The 21,296-nt window shown below is 51.4% G+C and overlaps 1 protein-coding gene across 10 annotated transcripts in view; it reads left to right on the top strand.

Annotated features, from left to right (window-relative positions):
• The first annotated feature begins 1,284 nt into the window (after nt 1-1,284).
• Nucleotides 1,285-21,296, top strand: part of FLCN (folliculin) — a 31,489-nt gene continuing 11,477 nt past the window's right edge. The window contains exons 1-14 of one of the 10 annotated variants that reach the window (XM_047089761.1): nt 1,285-1,395; nt 2,011-3,043; nt 3,939-4,053; nt 6,132-6,404; nt 7,681-7,827; nt 8,923-9,144; nt 10,347-10,507; nt 12,634-12,725; nt 14,343-14,533; nt 16,024-16,137; nt 16,943-17,066; nt 18,079-18,210; nt 18,314-18,419; nt 19,087-20,357. In XM_047089761.1, coding sequence (XP_046945717.1) covers nt 6,156-6,404; nt 7,681-7,827; nt 8,923-9,144; nt 10,347-10,507; nt 12,634-12,725; nt 14,343-14,533; nt 16,024-16,137; nt 16,943-17,066; nt 18,079-18,210; nt 18,314-18,419; nt 19,087-19,288 — 1,740 coding nt within the window. In that variant the 5' untranslated portion in view covers nt 1,285-1,395; nt 2,011-3,043; nt 3,939-4,053; nt 6,132-6,155 and the 3' untranslated portion in view covers nt 19,289-20,357. Of the gene's footprint in view, nt 1,396-1,852; nt 3,044-3,385; nt 4,054-6,131; nt 6,405-7,680; nt 7,828-8,922; nt 9,145-10,346; nt 10,508-12,633; nt 12,726-14,342; nt 14,534-16,023; nt 16,138-16,942; nt 17,067-18,078; nt 18,211-18,313; nt 18,420-19,086; nt 20,358-21,296 lie in introns of those variants that run through there. The other 9 variants (XM_047089762.1, XM_047089766.1, XM_047089768.1 and 6 more) reach the window with 9 other exon arrangements.

The following is a 21,296-nucleotide window of genomic DNA, read 5'->3' as shown; positions in this document are numbered from 1 at the left end:
AAAAATTATCTTGTGACTTACTAGCCAATATATTCAGTTTGTGCTGTTCAGTATCAAGAGGAACTGGAGCGGTAGGACAAGTAAACATATAAAGGCAATGCCTAACCTCGTAACTCCCATAGTCCTTCATCTTTTATCACACCACTAAAAGAAGACAGAAAACAAATTGTAATTTTGTCTCTGTCTTCTAACATGGAAATTCAAAGAGAGAAAGAAATGACCCGGCTATTTGAAATAACACAACCACCTACTTCTACTTCAAAATGGTTCATGCTTTTTCCCCACCACTTGAGACAACCGCCCTCTGGACACCCCCAGCGGCAGTCACAGGGACCAGGATTCCGCCATGAGGCGCCCAGAGAGGTCGGCGGTCTTTGGACCGGCCCGGACACAAGGTGGCAGCACCATCTCGTAGGTCAAACCGAATTTCCTGCGGTTCAGGGTGTGATTCACATCCCTCTAGCTCTTCACCTTAAGGACCGACGTGACACCTTGCACTGATGGCCTTAAAATTAATCTTTGAGTAGACAGACTCAATAACAGGCACCCGGGTCTTAAAGATATATATTGCTTAATAATTGACTCATATTTTTAAAAAGCTTGGATGAATTATAGTTCGGGTAGGTGAGTGGGTCACGCACATGCGCACTCAAGCCGCACCCCACCTCCAGTTACCGAACCGGCCACAGCACAGCGTCGCGCGCTTGCCCACGGTCATGTGACGGCCACCTCCCGGCCACCTGCCCGCACATCCCACCGAAGACGGGGTCCGTCGGCAATTTAATAAGAGCCGCAGGTGACACTATAAGACATTACCTCGCTCTAACGTCAGACATTCTCTTTCATTTTCTCTTCGGTGTGGACCGGGAGTACTATACTAAGCTGGCTATATTTTTCCTCAAATCTCTTTTGAAAATGTTTTTTAATTTTAAGCATCCTCCCCTCCCTCCCCCCGTAGTTTCCTCCATTCGCCGGGCCGGCACGGCTGAAACCATTCCGTACTTCTCGGTGGGGGGAGGCGCGGAAGCCTGGCGGCAAAAGACGGGGGTGTCCGGCAGCCGCTTCGGGTTCAGGTCAGAGCTCGCGTGGCCGGGCTCGCGCGGTCTTCCCGAGGGTGCGGGCTGGGTAAGGCCCCGCTCGCGTCGCGGTGCAGAGGCGCCCTCGGCCGGCCCGCACGCCCCCCCCTGCGGGGGTGGGCGGATGGTCCGGCCCGGCCGAGTCACGCGCCTCGGGCTGGGCGCCGCGGCTGCAGCGGCCGCTGGTGAGTGAGGCGGCCGGGGTCCGAACCGAGGCTTCCCCTGCCGGCCGGGAGGCGCGGGGACGGGCGGGTGTCCCCGCGGGCCGACGAGCTCGAGCAGGGGCGCAGGGCGGGTCCTGTGAGGAAGACGCCGTCAGGTGCGCCGCGGCCCGGGCGCCGGAGCTGGGCTCGGAGCTCTCTCCGCCCCCTGGAATTCAGCCCCGCCGCGGCCCCCGGGGCGACCCGGGCCTCGACTGCCCTTGCGGGAGCGAGCCCCGGAGCGGTCCCCTGGCTTGTCCAGGCAGTTCGAAGAGGGGCTGTCGGGGCTGCTTCGTGGAACTTGAAGGGAGCCTGGCTTCCGGGAGGAGGGTGGTGGCGGCGGGAGGGAGTCCCTGGGGGCGGGGAAGGGGAATGGGTCCGTGCCTGTGGGCCTTGGAGAAGCCTGACCGCCTTCGGGTTAGCTGCGGGGACCCAGCCGGGCTCTGAGTTGCTGTGCGGTGTTAGTGATCGGAGTGGCCGGGGGCCAGAGTGGAAGGGGTTGCAGAGAACCTGAGATGTGGATGGAGGCGGGGCGGGGTGGGGTGCGGGGCAAATCCACGAACCGTAAAGGGATGGGGAACGTGACATGGGTTCAGACCCCATCAGCGTCGTCGGTTTATTCTCCAACGTTAGAGATGCTGCCGGGAGACTGCACTCTTGGCATCCCTCCCACCCGGGTTTTGCCTTCCTTCTGGTTTAGGGAAGAGGGTGTGTCAAAATTCTTTTTTCCTCAGGCTGGCGTTCTGAGGCGGGCACTCTGATGAGCCGATAGGCCTAGAAGGATGGTGGAAGAGCACATTTCCCTCCAGTTTGGTGGGTATTGTTAGATGCGCCCTTATCACCTGGGAAAAATGTTTCCCCAAGAATTGGCTCATTGTGGGTTGAGGTCCCAGCTATTGGAGGCAGAGGGCAAGGGTTTGCTGAAAGGAGGTACTGGTTCTCCAGCCCGTGGTGTCCCGCCAGAGTGGCCCTAGGGGCTCCGTGTCACAGCAGAGAAAGTGCTGGAGGCATTGGGTTACCAACATTGTTAGGAAGAGATTGGGAAATAGCGGCAGGTGACTGTGTGTGCCCTACTGGTGTCACACATCAGGACACTTCGTAAACCAAAAACCAGGTGAAGGCAGTGGGAATAGGAAAGCCACCATGGTGTGACTGCGCTGGAGCTGGAAGTAATCCCCTGTGGAACTTTTCACTTTGCACCTGCCGAGATCCAGCTGCTGACCTAGTGAGACTCCCCAGTGGGAGACTAGGTGGAGAAGCCGCAGGGGATTCTGATGGTCATTACTGGCTAAGAGCTACTATGATACTGGATTTCTTTGCAAAGCCCTCTGTGATCCTCTGTGGTCCTAGGAGAAGACCACAGAAAGCGGGGATGAAATAGGCCCAGGGCCAGCCTCAGCCACTGGGGGAGGGGGGCCGTGGGAAGGGCCCTGACTCCTCCAGTTGTTTGGATTCTTTCTTGGAGTATAAAGTCGAAGAGATTTGGCCAGGGTGGGGTGTGAGCGCGTGTGCAGATTTCTGCCTCCTTGGATTCTGGAAGGCTCGCTGGAAGCGAAGAACTGTTAGGCGTACTCAAGCCAGTTTGTTTTCTTCAGTAAACATCTGATGGAGATTGGAATTGGAGAATGAATAGAGAACTGATCTCCTGCTACTCAGAATTCTGATGCCGCGTGCAGTGGTTAACCTGAGAGGTGGGGGTTCCTCTGTTTCTCAGCTTTAGGGTGGTGCCAGATGAGGATAAATAAGATATTGGACATCACCTGGCAGGTAAGAGCTGGAGACAGGCTTTTTCTGTGTGACTTCAGAGCCAAGTGGTACCTCCCTGTCTTCCACTGGCTGCCTGGCACCATGGTACTCCTGATCGGAAGAGTCAGAAGTCTTGTCCTCTTGTCCGACAGGACTGCTTTTCTTTAAAAAAACAAAACAAGGGGGTGCCTGGGTGGCTCTGTCCATTAAGCGCCTGACTTCAGCTCAGGTCTTGATCTCACGGTTCGTGAGTTCGAGCCCCACGTCGGGCTCTATGCTGACAGCTCAGAGCCTGGAGCCTGTTTCAGTTTCTGTGTCTCCCTCTCTCCCCGCCCCCCCCCCCCCCGCTTGACTCTATCTCTTTCTTAAAAATAAATAAACATTAAAAAATAAAAACAAAATAAAAACCAAAGCAAAAACCAAAAAACTGTTAGTGAGAATCACCCAGGCTGACCATGGGTGCTGGGAAGTAGCTTAGCAACATCATCTCTGATCTTTCCTTTCCATTCGAGGAAGAGAGAAACTTGTAGGTCTAAGGTCTGAAGGGTTGAATTGGCACGGTGTGGGTGCTGCCAAGGCAGTCCCCTTGTAACCAAGGGTAGGAAGGATGATGACCTTATATTTTTAAATATTTTGTATTTTTAAAAAGACATATTTCTATCTAAAGAAATCCTTTACGAAATATTCCTGTAGAGATGTAAAAGTTCAGCTCACATTTAGGCTGCAAAGCCAGCTTGCTGTCCGCTGCTGCTCAAAAGGCAAGAGGCCCGCGAAGCCATTCAGAGCCGTGGGCAGCCCCACGTCTTCTTCTGTGATGTTCTGATTTTAAGTCGGCGGTAACTGCTTGCTTTTTGTGTATCACTAAGTCAGTTGCTCTTAGAATTCACTCTAGTTTTTTTTTTTTTTTCTTCACTAGAAAACGTCAGGTCTTAGAGCTGAAATATGGCCGCCCTGCCTGACTCATCTGGAAATGGCCTTGCACGCTGTTGTGTAGGCGGGACGGTGGAAGTGTGACTTTGCCGAGTGTAAAGGTTCGTGTGGATGCTCTACACGTCGGGTGGAGCTTAGCCAAGTGCTGCTTTCATGCGAATGTTTTGCTGGAAGGAACCTTATTTCTCTTCCCTTTTATGTCTCTCAAGGAAGATGTGGCCTCTTTTTCCAGGGTTAATGCCTCTGCCTTTGGGTCTTAGTACTAATTTTCTGAGGTTCTTACTCCATCAGTGGTCACCTCACCACCCCTTTCACAATGGATTCTTAAACCATCATTTTCCTTCATCTCACCAGAATGAGCCTGGTGGAACCCCTATTTAAATTTGGCTTACTTGGGTCTCGTGCCACTAGGCTCTCAGACTGCTGTTCCCATGGTTGTGCTCTTGAACCTCTCCTGCCCATAGAGATCCTCAATGAGTTCTCCACTTCCTGTGGCAGCAACTGCCCCCTTGTTACGGGCAGCTCCCAAATCACCTGTCCAGTATTTTAATGTGGCGCCTACTGTGCGTGTCAGGAACTGTTGTAGATACAACCTCAGGCTGACTCCTGTCGCCACTTAGGGAACGTTTGTACAGGGGAAGCGCAGTGCAGAGGAGGGGAGAGTGAGGCGGTGGGAGTGAGCGAGTGTTCTGGGGTGCTGGTTCGGGAGGCCTCTCAGCAGGAACGTGCCAGGCAGAACGAAATGGTGAGGATGGGGAGTCGGGTAGAGGTCTGTGGAGTGGCTCGGGGCTCCCTGATAGCGCGGTCTGGAATCTCCACACAGCTCTCAGTGTTTTCCAGCTACGTGTCCTGCTGTCTCTCTAACCCTGTCTCCTCTCCCACTGCCCACTTCCCTCTGGGAGGTGCCCCAGCCCTCCCTACGTGCCAGGCACGTAATCCCCGTCTGATCCCCATGCCTGACTCACATCAGCCCAGCTGATCTCTCCAGTTTCTGTTTTGTGTTGGCCTCTGCCATTCCCACTGTAACATTCGAGCTCCAGCCCCTCCCTCAGGGACAGGGGCAGTAGTAGTCGTGGCAGCTGAGAGATTGTCTGCGAGATGCCAGCTGGGTGGCAGAGTAAGCGAGCTGGCTGGAGAAGGGAGGCTGCTGGGAGGACGTAGTGACGGACACACCACGTGGGGTTTTGAGGACCCTGTCACCCAGGACTTGCTCACCGCCCCCCATGCATGTTCGCACTGGGTCTGCCACTTTGTCTCCCTGGGTTCAGCTTCCTGGGCAGGTGCCTCAGACTGGCCAAGCCTTGGTCATGTCCATGCAGGGGGATGAGGACAGAGGATGTCTCTCCTTCTTCGGCTCCGTGATGGGGGAGGGGGTCCCCAAAGAGAAGAGGGTTTAGATCCTGGCCACTGGCCACTATGCTCCTTTACTATATTTTTCATAAGAACCTATCAAAGGCTCTCCAATCTGTAGATAATTCCAGTCTTTACTAAGGCCTAGAAGGCTTCCTAAAATCCACCTCCTCCTCATCTTCTGCCTTCATCACCCATCTCTGTAGACAGACCCCTAGTCCTGCCCCCTCCGCCTCCACGGCTCCCTTCAGCTCTCACTCAGCGAGCCCTTGTGTCCAAAACCGCATCCCACCTCTCCAGCACTTCTCTGCCCTGGCCTTGCCGTACTTTCCTTCCCAAGGCTGGCACCGTAGGAGAGCAAGCAGTCTGTCGTGTGTCCCTTCCCGCCTAGGGGTAAGCTCCGTGAGGGCGGTGGCCTATCACCCAGCACAACTGCTATTGATTGAATACATTGAAAAAGTGTCTCCTCCAAACCCCACTGTTACTTATTTGTGTCACATTTGCCCCATCGTCACTCGCACATGTGTTCTCTTCCGTGCTGTCTACCCTGTAGCCCTGTCACAGCTGTAACTGAAGGGTTTTCTGTGTGATCCTTGAATTACATCCTCCTTCCTCTGTTGTGACTCCTGGTCAGCACGGACCGAAGACGTGGTTTTTCCCGTACACCTGACACAGTGCTGGGTGGGTGACCCGCCTCTGCTGGCCAGGAAGCCTGTCGGTGGTGTCTCCCCAGTGCCTGTGCTCCAGAGGAGTTGGCAGGTTCTGTAGCGTGAACACAGGCTGGGCGCTGATGTTGTTTCCTCTCTTCCCCACCCCCCCATACACACAGGCCCCCTTCTGTCTCCAGGACACCATGAACGCCATCGTCGCTCTCTGTCACTTCTGTGAGCTCCACGGCCCCCGCACTCTCTTTTGCACCGAAGTTCTGCACGCCCCACTTCCTCAGGGGGCTGGGAATGGGGACAGCCCTGGGCAGGGCGAACAGGCCGAGGAGGAGGAAGGTGGCATTCAGATGAGTAGTCGGATCCGTGCTCACAGCCCGGCGGAAGGGGCCAGCGCGGAGTCCAGCAGCCCGGGGCCCAAAAAGTCAGACATGTGCGAGGCAAGTGTCTCTCAGGGTGTTGGAGACGTTTATTTCTCAACAGGGACTCATGCTGTGTATTTGACCTCCTGGAGAGTGGGCAGGACACCCTGTGGGACTAAGAGCAGTGGACGTGACCTCACGGGAAGGTGTGAGCACGGACCGTTCTTTGTGGGCCCTGTGGAATACGCTTGCTTCTTCTCATGTCCTTTTAGTTCTTTCCCTTCACCCCAGCATTCGCTTTTTCAGCCCTCCCCTCTGCTGCTCATGTCTGCATGCCAGCCCATCGTAGGCTCCGCTTCCTTCAGTCCAGTATTCTCGGGAAGTTTTCTCGTGGGGTCCTGGCTGTTACTTCTGGTGTCATTTTGTGAGCTCTGGGGAATGAGGTTTAAGTTCCTTCAACAGGCTGCTGCTTTGAGTGACAGCTCTAGGTCGGGACCTGAAATCAGAGGCAGTGTTAGACCTGTCACTGCAGTGTGAACAGGAATCCAACTGCATGAGCTTGGTTCCACTGCGAAGCAGGTAGCATGCCCAGGATTGCTGTGTTTATTGCTGGAAGCACCCGTGAGGAAGCAGAAGGTGGGGAGAGCCTCGCTGCTGTGAACAAGTCTGACAGCTGTGAAGGAGAAGGAAGGAGAGAGGAGGGCTGGGCAGACAGAGTCCTTGAGCTGGAATTGCCATGTCCTGCATCTCACGGGAGGGGCTTGCCTCCATACCCTCTTGTGCAGCCTCAGGGTGGGGAGAGCCTCCGGGATGCGTGATCTCGGCACCAAGGTGGTGGTGGCTCCGGAGGGGCAGCAGCTGGGGCCACCAGTCGACCTGCTCCACAGCACACGATCTGAGCTTGTGTTCTCAGGCTGCTGCAGCAGCGTGGAAGTCTGGCAACCTCCTGAGGCCCTCACTAAGTGGCTATGTCAGGACCAAGGACAGAGGCTGGCACATAGTATGTGAGCCACTTTGCAGCCCCGAGCCTCAGCTTTGCCTTCTGTAAAATGGCGATTCTCACCGTAATTATCTCATAGGGTTGCGCTTTGGAATATATGAGGTAATGTATGCAGAGCTCTTCATAATACCTGCTACGTAAGTGCTCAGATTAGACCCCTTATTCACACTCTTGATGATCTTTGTGATCTCTCTGTCCTGGTTTTCCTGTTCAGGAAACATTTGAGATCTTCAGATAAGTACTCTAGAAGCCAGTTATTTTTATATGAAAATCGATGGAGTCTTTTGTTCCCATGCGCACAAGAAAGTTTGTTACCTGCTTCCTAATTGGCTCTCTTTTCCTTCTGGGGGGCAGGGCTGCCGGTCACTTGCTGCAGGCCATCCTGGGTATATCAGCCATGATAAAGAGACCTCGATTAAATATGTCAGTCACCAGCACCCCAACCACCCCCAGCTCTTCAGCATTGTTCGCCAGGCCTGTGTGCGGAGCTTGAGCTGTGAGGTGAGCACCATGACCCCAGGGGGCACTCTGGGGATATCACACACATCCAAGGTGCCCCCAACAAGTTCAGTACTGGTTACAATGAGGAAGACAGAGTCCTGCCCTGAAGAGGACGTGGATCAGTGAGTAGGAGCACAGAGCAGCCCCAGGTCTCTAGAATGCCAGAATAGGTTGGGTTGGACTCCAGTTTTCTAAATGGTTGCTAGCTTATAATTTCAAGCAACAGACTTCTGTTATCTGTTCATTCTTGGTGAATATATTTCTAAGATATTAAGTATTTCTAGGATATTTCATTTACCATATCAGATATCACTTTTTTATTGTCTCTGTCATCATTACAAGCCTTAGTGGTCACCGTGTGCTCTTAGAACCTGCTGAAGGGTAAATCAGTTTGTTCCTTAACTATACCCCGCTGCTGTTTTGATTTCAAGGGTTAGTTCAAGTCTTTTGATTTCAAGTTCTTTGTCTATGTTTGTATCTGTCATGAATTCATAATCCCAGTTGTAAAATTTCCCTTTTCCATACTGACTTGAGCAGACACACTGAGCGCCTCTCTGTTTTCACTTACGGTTGCTGTGTGCCTACCTTCAGCTCGTTCCCTCTTTTGGATTTCCTGTTGGCTAATCTGCTAGAAGCAGATGATTGTGCCAGATAGAATTGTGTATAAAGTAAGAGTGAGTATGTCATGAGGGAGACCTAACTTTTCTCCTATAAACGAAGTATGCAGATTTCATTGAGTGGACCCTACGGTGACTATTTTGACCTTCTCCAGTATATTCCAGATGAGTGACAATGGCAAATTTGAGTCTGGAGTATTTACAATATTTGAATAGGAGTTATTTATGGCTCAAGGTAGAAAAAAGTCATGAACCTACTTGCCCTTGCAATCCATGATAACGAATGTGATCTTTAGACAGTTTGATCCCAGGAGCAGATGAAAGCAGTTTTCCTGTCTTGGCCCCCACCTTTCCCACTCTTCCTATGACAGATGCTAGTTAATTAGGCCAGAGAGATAAGTCTGAGGAGGAGGATTTGACTTTGTGTCACCAAAGCCAGCACAGGACTGTGTCCTGGAATGACTGCTGATTTTCACAGGTCTGCCCTGGCCGTGAAGGCCCCATCTTCTTTGGAGATGAGCAGCATGGTTTCGTGTTTAGCCACACTTTCTTCATCAAAGACAGCCTGGCCCGGGGCTTCCAGCGCTGGTACAGCATCATCGCCATCATGATGGACCGGATTTACCTCATCAACTCCTGGCCCTTCCTGCTTGGAAAGATCCGAGGGATCATTGATGAACTTCAGGGCAAAGCACTCAAGGTGACCCCACAGAAAGAGTGGGTGGCAGTGGGGGAGGAACTTCATGCCGACGGGGGGGGTCAGAGCACGGGTGGATTTATGACCTCTAGGTCTTGGTGGCTGTTGCTCTGTCTGAATCTTCTGCCTTCAGACTCAGGGCTGGTGATGAGCCTCACCGTCAGTCCTGCTTGCTTTACTGGGCTCTCTGGAGTCCGCTGTTGTCCCAGTTCTCCTCCAGCTCTGGCTTCTTTACTGCGGTCGAATGCCCTGGTGTCTCCCTGGTGCCTGTGCTTCCTCTGACCTTCATTTCCGAAGCCTGTCCATTAATCGTGTTGTAGACCCACCACCAGCGTAGGCCTCTAGCTGTGGCATCACGTCTCTCAGGATAGGCTGGGTCATGCTGTGGTAACAGACAGCCCCCGGACCTCGGTGGCTCAAAGCCACAGTTTGGTTTTTGTTCATGTTCTGTGTCCATGGCAGGGAAGTGGGGGGATCTGCTTACTGTAGTCAGCCCAGCAGGCGGAGCCACAGCCAAAGGGGAATGTTGCTCGTTTCTCTGCTGGAGGGGTAGACGGTGCTGGAGGGCCTTGTCTCTCTCCGTCATTGCCAGAACTGGGCACGTGTCCCCCCCCACACCGAGTCCCTCCGTGGAAGCCTCCGTGGGCCTGGGACTGGAAATACTTGCAGAGCAACACTGATGACCACCCCCACACGTGCCACCCGAGTACTGTCAAGTGCCTAATGAGCGGGTTGTGGGAGAGGGACAGGAGGGCACTTACCCCATTCCTCTTCCTCGGGTGGCTTCTAATCAAGATGCGAAGCAAAACCATCCTGTTTGGAATCGTGAGGCTGGCGGCACTTTCTGTGCCCTTCAGAGGGGGACCGAGTTTTCAGGAGCAGGATCCAGGATGTTGGCTGTGAATGAGCTGGCTCTGGGTTTCTTGGCTGGTTTGGTTTGGTTTGGTTAAAAGGCTGCCTCTTCCCAGGGCGTGTGGGTGGCTCATTCGGATCAGCGTCCGACTTTGGCTCAGGTCATGATCTCACAGTCTGTGAGTTCGAGCCCTGTGTCAGGCTCTGTGCTGACAGCTCGGGGCCTGGAGCCTGCTTCAGATTTTGTGTCTCCCTCTGTCTTTGCCTCTCCCCCACTCACATTCTATCTCTCTCTCAAAAGTAAACATTAAAAAAAAAAAAAAAAAAGACTAACCCTTCCCTTTTCATTTCAGGTATTTGAAGCAGAGCAGTTCGGATGCCCACAGCGTGCCCAGAGGATGAACACGGCCTTTACGCCATTCCTGCACCAAAGGAATGGTAATGCCGCTCGTTCGCTGACCTCCTTGACAAGCGATGACAACTTGTGGGCGTGCCTGCACACGTCCTTTGCTTGGTAAGGAGATTTTCAGGTCTTTTAGCACCAGTTAGAATGGGTACAGTCACGGTATAGTGGTTGGGTTATGCATGAATCTGGGGAGAAAGGTTGTTGGATGAGTTCCCCTCAGTGCCTCTCTGCTGTGTACTTGTTGGCAGGCACCGACCTGGGCTACAGTCCTCCTTTCCCTCCAGGTGTCTCCCCCTGAGTGTGTGGAAGATTTACTTAGGTGGCACTCACTTCCCTGTGGTCTGTTGGTTTATTATTTAAAAAAAAATTTTTTTTTTCAGTGTTTATTTTTGAGAGACAAAGAGTGAGCAGGGGAGGGGCAGAGAGGGAAACACAGAATCTGATGCAGGCTCCAGGCTCCAAGCTGTCAGCACAGAGCCCAACATGGGACTCAAACCCACGAACCGTGGGATCATGACCTGAGCTGAAGTCGGATGCTTAATCGACTGAGCCCAGGCGCCCCTATTTATTTAGTTTTTTAATTAGTGTTTAAGAGAGAGAGAGACAGCATGAGCAGGGGAGGGGCAGAGACAGAGAATGTCAAGCAGACTCCACACTATCAGTGCAGAGCATGAACCTTGAGATCATGACCTGAGCCGAAACCAAGAGTTAGATGCTTAACTGGCTGAACCACCCAGACGCCCCTCCCCGTGATATGTTTAAAATGATGCTCCCATACCAAGAGCAGTGATCACCTCCCTTTTTTGTCTACAACAATAAACGTTTCTCTCACACAGCTCTGTGGGTCAGGAATTTGGGAGTGGCTTAGCTGAGTGGTTCTGGCTCAGGTTCTCAGGAGTTTATCGGTTGGGTCTGCAGTCATCTGGCAAGCTGGTGGTGCTGTGGGCGTGGTCACGTCAAGCACCTGTTGTTTGTGAGGAGTGTGCCATTCGCTAACACCTGCCAAGTCAGGAGGAAAGGATTGCCTTTGAAAACCACCATAGTCTGGCCTCTGGCCTCAGATCGCTTCTGTTCCTTCCATTGTAAGATGTTCTCATGAAAACTCCCAAACTCTCGTTCTTGTGCAGCAGCGGCCCCAGGTGTGGGGGCTCGTCGTCGAAATCAGGCCCAGGTACAGATGAGGCACCTAGAACGAAGATCTTTGAGGGTGGCCCCTGAGGATCTGTGACGTCAAGAGAAAGTATCTGTCTCCCCCACCCAATGTACAGTCATTTAGGGAGGTTTTCAGACAGACCCAAAATAGAATAAATAGTCTAATGAACTGCACACCCTCATCATCCAGCTGTAGTAGTTACCAACATTTTACTGCTTTTTCTGTCTCCTCACTTTTTTCTGAAGTGTTTTCTTTTTGTTTTTGTTTTTTTTTAATTTTTTTTTCTTTTAACGTTTATTTATTTTTGAGACAGGGAGAGACAGCATGAATGGGGGAGGGTCAGAGAGAGAGGGAGACACAGAATCTGAAACAGGCTCCAGGCTCTGAGCAGTCAGCACAGAGCCCGACGCGGGGCTCGAACTAACGGACCGCGAGATCGTGACCTGAGCCGAAGTCGGCAGCTTAACCGACTGAGCCACCCAGGCGCCCCAACGTTTATTCATTTTTGAGAGACAGAGCATGGGCGGGGGAGGGGCAGAGAGAGAGGGAGACATAGAATCCAAAGCAGGCTACAGGACCTGAGCAGTCAGCACAGAGCCTGACGCGGGGCTCAAACTCAAGGACCGCGAGATCATGACCTGAGCCGAAGTCGGATGCTTAACTGACTGAGCCACCCAGGCGCCCCCGGAGTTTTTTCTTGAAGCACGTTTTAGTTGTATCATTTCAAACATAGAGCCATTATCCAGCAAAACTGACAAATTCCATCGTATCATCCAGCCGAATCCATGTTCAGTTTTCCTGTTTTGCCTCATAACTGACCGTTGAAGTGGGGTCGGGTCACCCCTCCACTTGCACATTGTTCTCTGTGCCTCTGCCACCGACTCTCCCGTGCTTTTTGTTGGAGGACCTGGGTCACTTGTCCTGCAGAATTCTTGTTTTGGATTTGGCTCAATGTAACTGCAATGTGATCTTTTATCCCATATTCTCTGTAAACTAGTAGCCAGATCAAAAGGCTTGCCTGGCTTCAGGTTCCGTTTTTCTTCTGGCAAGAACCCTTCACAGATGGTGCTTTGTTCTCCAGGCTCCTGAAAGCGTGCGGCAGCCGGCTGACTGAGAAGCTCCTGGAGGGCGCCCCCACGGAGGACACCTTGGTCCAGATGGAGAAGCTTGCGGGTGAGCCGGGAGAGCCCGTGCTGGAGGCCTTGCCTGTGGTGGCTGGCGGGGGCCACGTCATAGCCTCCAGGCCCTCCTCCGTCCTCATGAAGGGGACCCAAGGATGGGAAACCGGGGGGAGTATCTGCAAGGGCTTGCCCTTTATTCTTGGGTGTTTTTATCGTGATTTCCTGTCTTCTTTTTGACAGTCCTATGAAAGAATCTACTGCTCTGGGCAGGTTGGGAAAATCTGCTAGTTGGGGTTGTTCGAGGGTGGAGAGGACGGATCGATTAAAGGTTTTCTTGTCCCTGTTTTACAATATCCAGGTGCTTGGTCTCTCTAGACAGTCTCTCGTTCTTTGTTCTTTAATGACAAAATGTTGTGCTTCAGCTGGACCCAAGGTTTCTGTCAAGGATGGTTCCCAAGCCTTTCCAATGTCTGGGCAGTCCTCCCCAAAGTTCGTGACCAGATCTGGGGCTCAGGGTCCTGGGGGTTTTAAGTAACTCCCCAGGTGATTCTGGTGCGCTGTGCACCAGCACAGGAACCTCTGGTCTCAATCCTGGCCGTGCTTTTCCCTCGGAGGTGATTTGATTCTTGGTGATCTAGGTCCACGGCCTCAGCTTCGGGGTTGGGCAAACCAGACTTGTGATGTGTGTCGTGTGTGATGTGTTACCAGTAACACTTGACGTGCTTCAGGTTGCGTGTAATGGACCTTAATGAATCGGAGCTGGTTCTTCCTAGTCAGGTGACTTCGCATGCACTTGGATTCTAACATGCTTCTTTCCTGAGTGGGAGAAGGGGGTAGAGTATCAGCAGGAGCAGGGCAAGCTCTGAAAAACAAAGCCATTCTGTCCGCCTTCGTGTCCTTGTGGATCAAGTCGGGCCCAGGACCATTTGCTACTCTGATTAGAAATTAGAAATTTCGAGGCTAGTGAAGATGGCAAGGGTAGTCTGTTGGTGAGAGTATTTACACAGAGAGCCAAGCAAGTCCATCCGAGCCTGTAGGAAGGATAGACATGCAGGCACGCGGGGCTCTCTGTCATGTCTTGGACTGTAGTTTAGCTCCGAGCACACACTTGGATTTGGACAGACCTGGGGCCAGATCCTGGCTCTGCTCCTGTCGTGTTCTGTGTGCACAGATCAGGCCTCTTCCCTGCAGGTCTCACTCGGAACACGGAATGAAGATGTCCTCATTTGTGACAGTTGTCACACAGATTAATGGAAATAACAAGTATTTCTTTATCTGTAAAACGAGAATAGCACTGACCTCAGGACACTTGGAAGGATGAAGAGGAATAGCGTGTGGCCACCCCCAGCATAACACCTGCCTGGGGAAGTGTTCAGTGAATGAGCTGTCAGCTTGCTCAGCATTGCATTTTTCCATGACCGTGAGCAGCTCCTAGTCTTGCAGGTGCCTGCTTCCTAATGCAACGTGAGGCTTTGAGCTAACTAAATAAGTAAGCAGACCAACCCTCCCTGCTCACCCCGGGGCTCCGAGAACAAGATGTATGAAAGCTGCCCCAAACCAGAAATCGGGTGATGCCTTGTGCTAAAGTGGACACGACCCTTTTGCATCCAGGGAATGAAGGGATCCAGGGGCAGCATGTTCATAAATGTCTGTGTTGTCCGCCTTGCAGACTTAGAAGAGGAATCAGAAAGCTGGGACAACTCTGAGGCTGAAGAGGAGGAGAAAGCCCCTGTCGTGCCAGACGGTGCAGAAGGGCGGGAGCTGACCAAATGCCCAGCAGAGTCTTCCTTGCTCTCAGACTGTGGAAACTGGCAGCCCCGAAAGCTGTCTGTCTTTAAGTCCCTTCGGCACATGAGGCAGGTAGGCGGCAGAAAAGCACACCCCCACTCACAAGCTCTAGAGAAGAGCCCAGCCCCCTCATCCAGCACGCTTTGTCCTTCTGGCCCGTCGTGTTCGAGAGCTGGCAGGAGTGTCGGTTAGGAGTAACCAAAAAAATCCTTGATGGCTGGCTGAAGACGGCAGTGGCTGTCTGGGGTTTCTTAGCCACAGGATGTGTGCTCCCCTTTTAGTGATGATGTGCGTGTCTGTTTTAAAGAAAGACCTGCGTGGTTGGCTTCTCACGGTTCTCTCATCGTGTCATTCTGGAACCTTTTAAAGGAAGTGAACGTCACTATTGATTTGCCTGCAGCCTAGACACTTTGTAAAGTAGAAATGATGGCCCTTCTTACAAAAAATTGGAAAGAACCCAGATGTCCAACCAAAGGAATTGCATCCAAATGATGGGATGTCATTAAACACAAAGAAGAGAGCAAGCAGTGTATTGTGCAGGGTGGTAGGTGTGTTTATATGTGGTAGCAGAGACGGAGTCTCACTCAACACTATTGACCATGGTTATATTTGGTCATACAGGAGGAAGAGGTCACAAGATTGTAAGGACAGTCCCTTTTTATACTTTTCTGTGGCTATTTTTACAGTGAGCGTGAGTTTTATCAAAAGATATTTCTGTTTTGGAAAATGGAGTAAGGACTGACTTAATGGCAGATGCTCTGTGGGGCTGGATGAGGAACAGTCACCCATCAAAACCATGTATTTGGCTAAAATCATCCTTGTCGATTGCTCATGTAGTTTAAAGTTGGAAGGAATCTTAAATTCCATGGGAAGTGGGAGTATTTTTTGAAGCTATAAGAGTCTTCTAAAATCTCTAGTATTTCTAGCCTCCCTTTTTATTTTTTAAAGCCATGCTCATAAGCCATAGGATAACAGACTGAATTCTCCTAAAATGCCAGTATCTGGGAAGTTACAAAAAGTTGGGTGGAGAGAGGGACTGTTCTGGCTAAAGTAGGATAAAGATAGCAGAATAAATAAAACAGTCGTGATCCTTAAGTAAATCCTGGATTGAAAGAATAGCAACTATAGAGGATATTGTTAGAGGTTTGGGGATCCAGATACTGGGTTGGTGGCACATGCATGTGGGGCTTCTGGGTGTGGTGTGTACTGGGTTGTGTCGGAGATCCCTGTCCTTTCTGGGTGCTCAAGTGTCATGCTGCCTGTCCCTTACTTTCAAATAGTTCAGCAAAATAGTGTATATATAGAGAGAGAGTGAATATTGCAATTCTCTGCCTCAAGTGTTTAAAAATAAAATTGGAGAAAAGATCTCAAAGTGTGCGAGGGCTTTGCGGTTAGGCTTTCAGGTGCAAATCCAGAGGCTTCCTGCTGCATCTTCCCGGCTGCAGGCTAGTTACCAGCTCTTCTCTCTTGACCCATCTCCCTTCCCTGTCCAGAGAGCACACAAATAACTTGAGGTGCATGGAAGAAAATTCACAGAGAAAACCCTGAACTATATCTTTCAGGTCCTGGGTGCCCCGTCTTTTCGCATGTTGGCCTGGCATGTTCTCATGGGGAATCAAGTGATCTGGAAAAGCAGAGACGCAGACCTTGTCCAGTCAGCTTTTGAAGTTCTTCGGGTAAGAGGATTTTTTCTCTTAAGTATTTTGTAGCAGGACCGGGTTTGTCTAGTGGGTTTTTTTTTTTTAAATCCTGACTTTGGGTGTGAATGTTAAGAGGCATTAATGGCTCAGTGTAAAGGTTTGTGCCTGAATCTAAGATATGTGTTGTTTTCTCCACTGTGTAAAATGGCAGCCATCAATGGTCGTTCTTTCCAGTGGAAGGAGTCTGTGCTACCCTGATAGATTGATAACTGACTACCTTATACCCCATCCCCAAATCCCTCCAAGAAGTCACGGGCATGGTTCACAGCTACCAGAGAAGCATGTCTGGGTCACCACACGTTCCTGGGCACAGAACATTCCCAGTGAGTCAGATGGGATGCAGGTCTACCATGCTGTCTGCGCCCCAGTGGCGCAGAGGGCGCCAAGGCGTAGGTCTGACTCTGATGATATTTAAGTCATCAGAAACCTGGTGCATGCCTCACATCTTGCTAGGCCTTTGAGGGCACAAGATGAATGTGACACAATCTACCAGAAAGCTTAAAATCTTTTTGTGGGATGAGGGAAGAGACAGAAACCGAAGATCGATAGATTAATACCGCAAAGCAAGAGGTAGCATAAGTCCTGTATGACTGATTGCCGGAATAGAAGTCGGGGCCGTGTGGGAGACACCCAAGTGGGGCTGTGTGACCAGGAATGCCTTCTGGGAGGAGAGAGGCTTTGCACTGAGCTGCAGAGGGCGCTTGGGGTGTGGGTGATGGAGACAGGCAGTGGGGGGGGACATTCCAGCTGGTGTCAGCCTGAGTCACTGGGTCCTCTCTAGACTATGCTGCCGGTGGGCTGCGTCCGCATCATCCCTTACAGCGACCAGTATGAGGAGGCCTACCGGTGCAACTTCCTGGGGCTCAGCCCCCACGTGCAGATCCCCTCCCACGTGCTGTCCTCAGGTGCGTACCTTTCCCATCTGACCCGAGTCCCTGCGCCTTAGGGCACACGAGCAGAAGTGGGTCTCCGCCGTGGACGTGAGGATGCTGCTGGCTCGAAGCAGGAGGAGCAGCTTTCCCGGCGGCTCTGGGCGTCGATTTTCTGTCCGTGAAGCGGGTGAGGGTTGGACAAGGCGGCCTCAGAGTGAGGGTGGCTTGTCTGGATGTGTTCTCGGTGGAGGGCAGGATACAGTCCTGGGGGTGGGCACAACACACATGGCTGCCAGGCTCTCGTCATGCCATTGTGCTGAGTTGGTGATGCCAACAGGATTCCGGAGACGACGACTCTTTTACGTGCCTTAAATCCATCCTTGATGTTCTTGAGTACAGTGGGGCTTGCTCAGCCCGGCTCCTCCCTCAATGCTGGCAGGTTCCCTCCTCCGGGCAGAGCCAACAATCTAGTCAGCGTCCTCGTCTTTTGGTTTGGGGACTTTAGCAGTCGGCGTGGGTGTAAATCCCAGCCTCCCCAGGCAAGCCAGGGGCTTCTCTGAGCACCCGAGCACACCGATGCAAGGTGGCCAGGAGGTTGACGGGCGGAGCTTCTGGCGCCCAGCAGTCCTGAGCTGCCGCTGCAGTCAGCACCCGGGCTGGGTCCTGAGTCCCTCAGACGGCACCTGTTTTTGGACCACGGGTTCCTGGTGTCAGAGATGGGCTTGAATTTCTTCACCACTACTAACTGTGTGACCTTGAGCCAAACCGCTTTGTTCCCCTGTCATAAAATGGGGCTAACAGCGGGACCCTGCCACAAGGGCTGTTTGGCGTTAGCTGAACTGAGGTATGTAATCAGTAGTGACTGTAACATAATGCGTTCGCTGAGGCAAGAGTTAATCCTTAACCTGTATTCACAAGTACACCAGAAAAGGCTTTAGATGCCCAAGCGTTAGTCCGGGGAGGTGTTTCCGCTCTGTGATCCGAGATGACTCGGAGTGGCGGCGGGAGGCAGGTTCCCCGAGCGGTGCGTTTTGTGTCGCTGCAGAATTTGCTGTGGTCGTGGAGGCCCACACAGCCCCTCGCTCCAGCCTCCACCCGGTCGGGTGCGAGGATGACCAGTCCCTCAGCAAGTATGAGTTCGTGGTGACCAGTGGAAGTCCCGTAGCCGCGGACCGAGGTGGGCGCTGCTGAGCAGGGCTTCCTTTCGCAGGGGGAGCGGGAAGGAGGGTGAGGCTGCCTCTCGCTCCCCATCGCGCTGACGGCCCCACCCTTGTTCCCAGTTGGCCCCACCATCCTGAACAAGATGGAAGCTGCTTTGAGCAACCAGAATCTGTCTGTGGGTGTGGTGGACCAGTGCCTCGTCTGCCTCAAGGAGGAGTGGATGAAGTGAGCACACGCCCTGTCGGCCCCCAGAGTTGGCTTTCCCCGGGGGCGGGCTGGCAGCCAGTGGCAGTTATATTCTGCTGGCGAGAGCCAGAAGCTGTTTCCAGAAGAAGAAGCCGTGGCCTCTGTGAGAAATGGGGTAGAATAGGAGTTAACAGCGTGGGTTCAGATAGCATCTTCGCCATTTAGTCTGTTAGCTGGGTGGCCTCGAGCAGGGTCAGCGCTCCTCGTCCCCACGCAGGTCCTCTGTGACATGGGAGTGACACGTGCCTCCAAGAGAAGCAGTTATTTTTGCTGCTTAATTAACTTTAAAAATCTGAAAGCCAGATAACAGACGTTCCCTTTCCGTTGAAGCTAACTAGTTATTCCGTTAGTAATTTTTCCTTAGTAATTTTCTGTCAAATTCAATTAGACCTTGTCCTGATTTAATAATATAATGAAGCTTGGGAGCACTGAACTCCTTTAATGAATTTAAAGAAAATGTGCGTTTTCCCCCATCCTGAGGCCCCAGCCATGTGACCCAGGGCGGAAGTGCGGGGCAGGCAAGAGGTCCTGGGGTGTGCAGGCGCCTGCAGGGCTCTGGCTGGTCCTGAAGCCGTCCAGCCTCAGCCCAGAGCCCTGGTGCGATTATGCTGTGGTGTCTGAGCGCTCTGTGTTTGATTTTCTTCAGCAAAGTGAAGGTCCTCTTTAAATTCACCAAGGTGGACAGTCGGCCCAAAGAGGACACACAGAAGCTCCTCAGTATCCTTGGAGCATCCGAGGAGGACAATGTCAAGCTGCTCAAGTTCTGGATGACGGGTCTGAGCAAAACCTACAAATCGCACCTCATGTCCACCGTCCGCAGCCCCACGGCCTCAGAGCCTCGTAATTGACCCCGCCGTGGGAATCTGAGCCCACGTTCACCTGAAAAGCGGCGATTGCCATCTTCGCCGCTGAGCTCAGAGACGGGTCTCGGAGGGCAGTCACAGACCACTCCTGTTTCCTGGTAAGGAATGGAAACTGTTGGGGCTGAACTTTGCCCTCTCTGTGGGGTTTGGGCCTGGTGTAGTTTTCAGTACCATGCCACAAGCCAGGTGGATTGCTCCAGCTCTGAAGGGGGCACAGAGACACTTGGGACACTAGGTCCCCTGTGTGTGTGCACCTCTGTGAGAGATGACCAAAGACAATGTGCATCTCCTGTCTCTCAAGGATTTCGATCTCAGAATTTATAGGGAAAACACGTGAGGCCAGTCCCAACTTGGGTATTTTGGCCACAGTAAAAAACCTCTCTTAAGGTTAATGTTTGAACCTTTCTGTTCTGAAACCCAAGACTTTTCCAGGTTTTATATGTCTTCGTGTATGTTTTGCTACAGTTGTGACTTTTCAGGGTCTGTGCTGATCCTCAGTCATTGTTAGTGATCTGGTTTTGAGCTCTAGGAATGGCTTTTGGGGTGGAATGGATGTTTTCCTCATCTTTGGGCCCTCTGGGGTTCATGTTCTGGAATCATGTAACTTCCAAGGCTTCTGGCCATGCTCTTGGGTGGTTGCTTTGGCATTTCCCTATAGCTTGAGGACAGGCCCTGATCTTTTGTTTTTACACAAAGATGATACTTTGCTGAAATGTCAGATGGAGCCATTTGTCTTGCCTGACTCACTGGATGTGGAGTTGAGGAACCCACCACAGTTCTCTCCCATATCACTTTGCCCTTTATTGATTGCTTCTTTAAACATTTACATTTGGCAGCAGGTAACAATTTTCAGAATATGGTGATTTAAGAACATTTTCTCATGCCATTGTGCACCTTTAATAAGGATTCATGGCTTGGAGGGATTTTCCAGCAGTTTTGCTGATTTGTTTATAGTTCTTTGCTTAATTTATATTTAACATGGAGACTAAGTTTATATGACTAGGTATCTATCGTGCAAGAACATTGAAACACAATAAAGATGTATTTTTTTAAACTGTTGACTATGTGGTTTTGTTGGCTTGATACCTAGAATTTTCTTGGGATCAGTCACAGAAAATATCATGGCTAAAATCAAACCTGTGTTGATAGAACCATTTTGGAACTCTGGAGTCTGTTAAAGACTTGCAAATTCTAGAAGACTTGGACTGGACATTGTGGTCAGTTTTGATCAATTTCAGCTCGTAGCACAGAAGCACTACCATCCCCCAACCCTAGCCACATAGGTGTGCAGGTGTTCCTGGAGCAGCCTGCACACACCATAGGGGAGCTGTGGTGAGTAAAAAGGACCCTAAACTACAACCCTGGAGAATCTGTGCTCTGATCACTCATTGCTGCTTCAGATCACAGGTGCAAAGAGCCTGGCAGCCATTGTTTGCACCTCCCCTCACTGTTGCAAGCCCCTCCCCCTCTGGCTGCCAGAGGACTTAATGGTCTGATGCCCCTGCCCCCGCTTCAGTTTGTGTGTGTGTTTCCCCTTTCAGGAGCCAGACGATAAAATAGGATGTTTAGAAACAACTGCATATACAGGGGAAATTAGAAACTGTGCATGCCCAAGGAAAGGCTCAGAAAGACCTGAGAAAAGTAGAAGTTTATACCTCAGTCTGATCCTTGGCAAAGAGTTTACAATGATAGAAATAGAAGACAAAAAGCAGCAAACCTTGGGGAAGAGGGAAGTATCTGACTTTCACTTATCACATGATTAGATTTAAATGTCCAGTGTTCAACCAAAAATCACAAAGCATACAAATAAATAGGAAAGTATGTCCCATCCAAAGGAAAACAACAGAATTGGTCCCTGGGAAAGACTTTTAATGGCAGATATACTAAACAAAGTCTTTAAAACAATTCTCAAGATGCTCAACTAAAGGAATATGTGAAGAAAGCCAAAAAAATGTGTGAGCAAAATGGAACTATAAAGAAACAGAAAACCTAA

The sequence above is a fragment of the Lynx rufus genome, unplaced genomic scaffold (genome assembly GCF_022079265.1).
Source record: "Lynx rufus isolate CCGP_SWC_20201006 ecotype Redwood Valley unplaced genomic scaffold, mLynRuf1.p SCAF_28, whole genome shotgun sequence".
Lineage (NCBI taxonomy): Eukaryota > Metazoa > Chordata > Mammalia > Carnivora > Felidae > Lynx > Lynx rufus.
The sequence above is the reverse complement of the archived record's forward strand: the minus strand, read 5'-3'. Positions and strand labels throughout refer to the sequence as shown.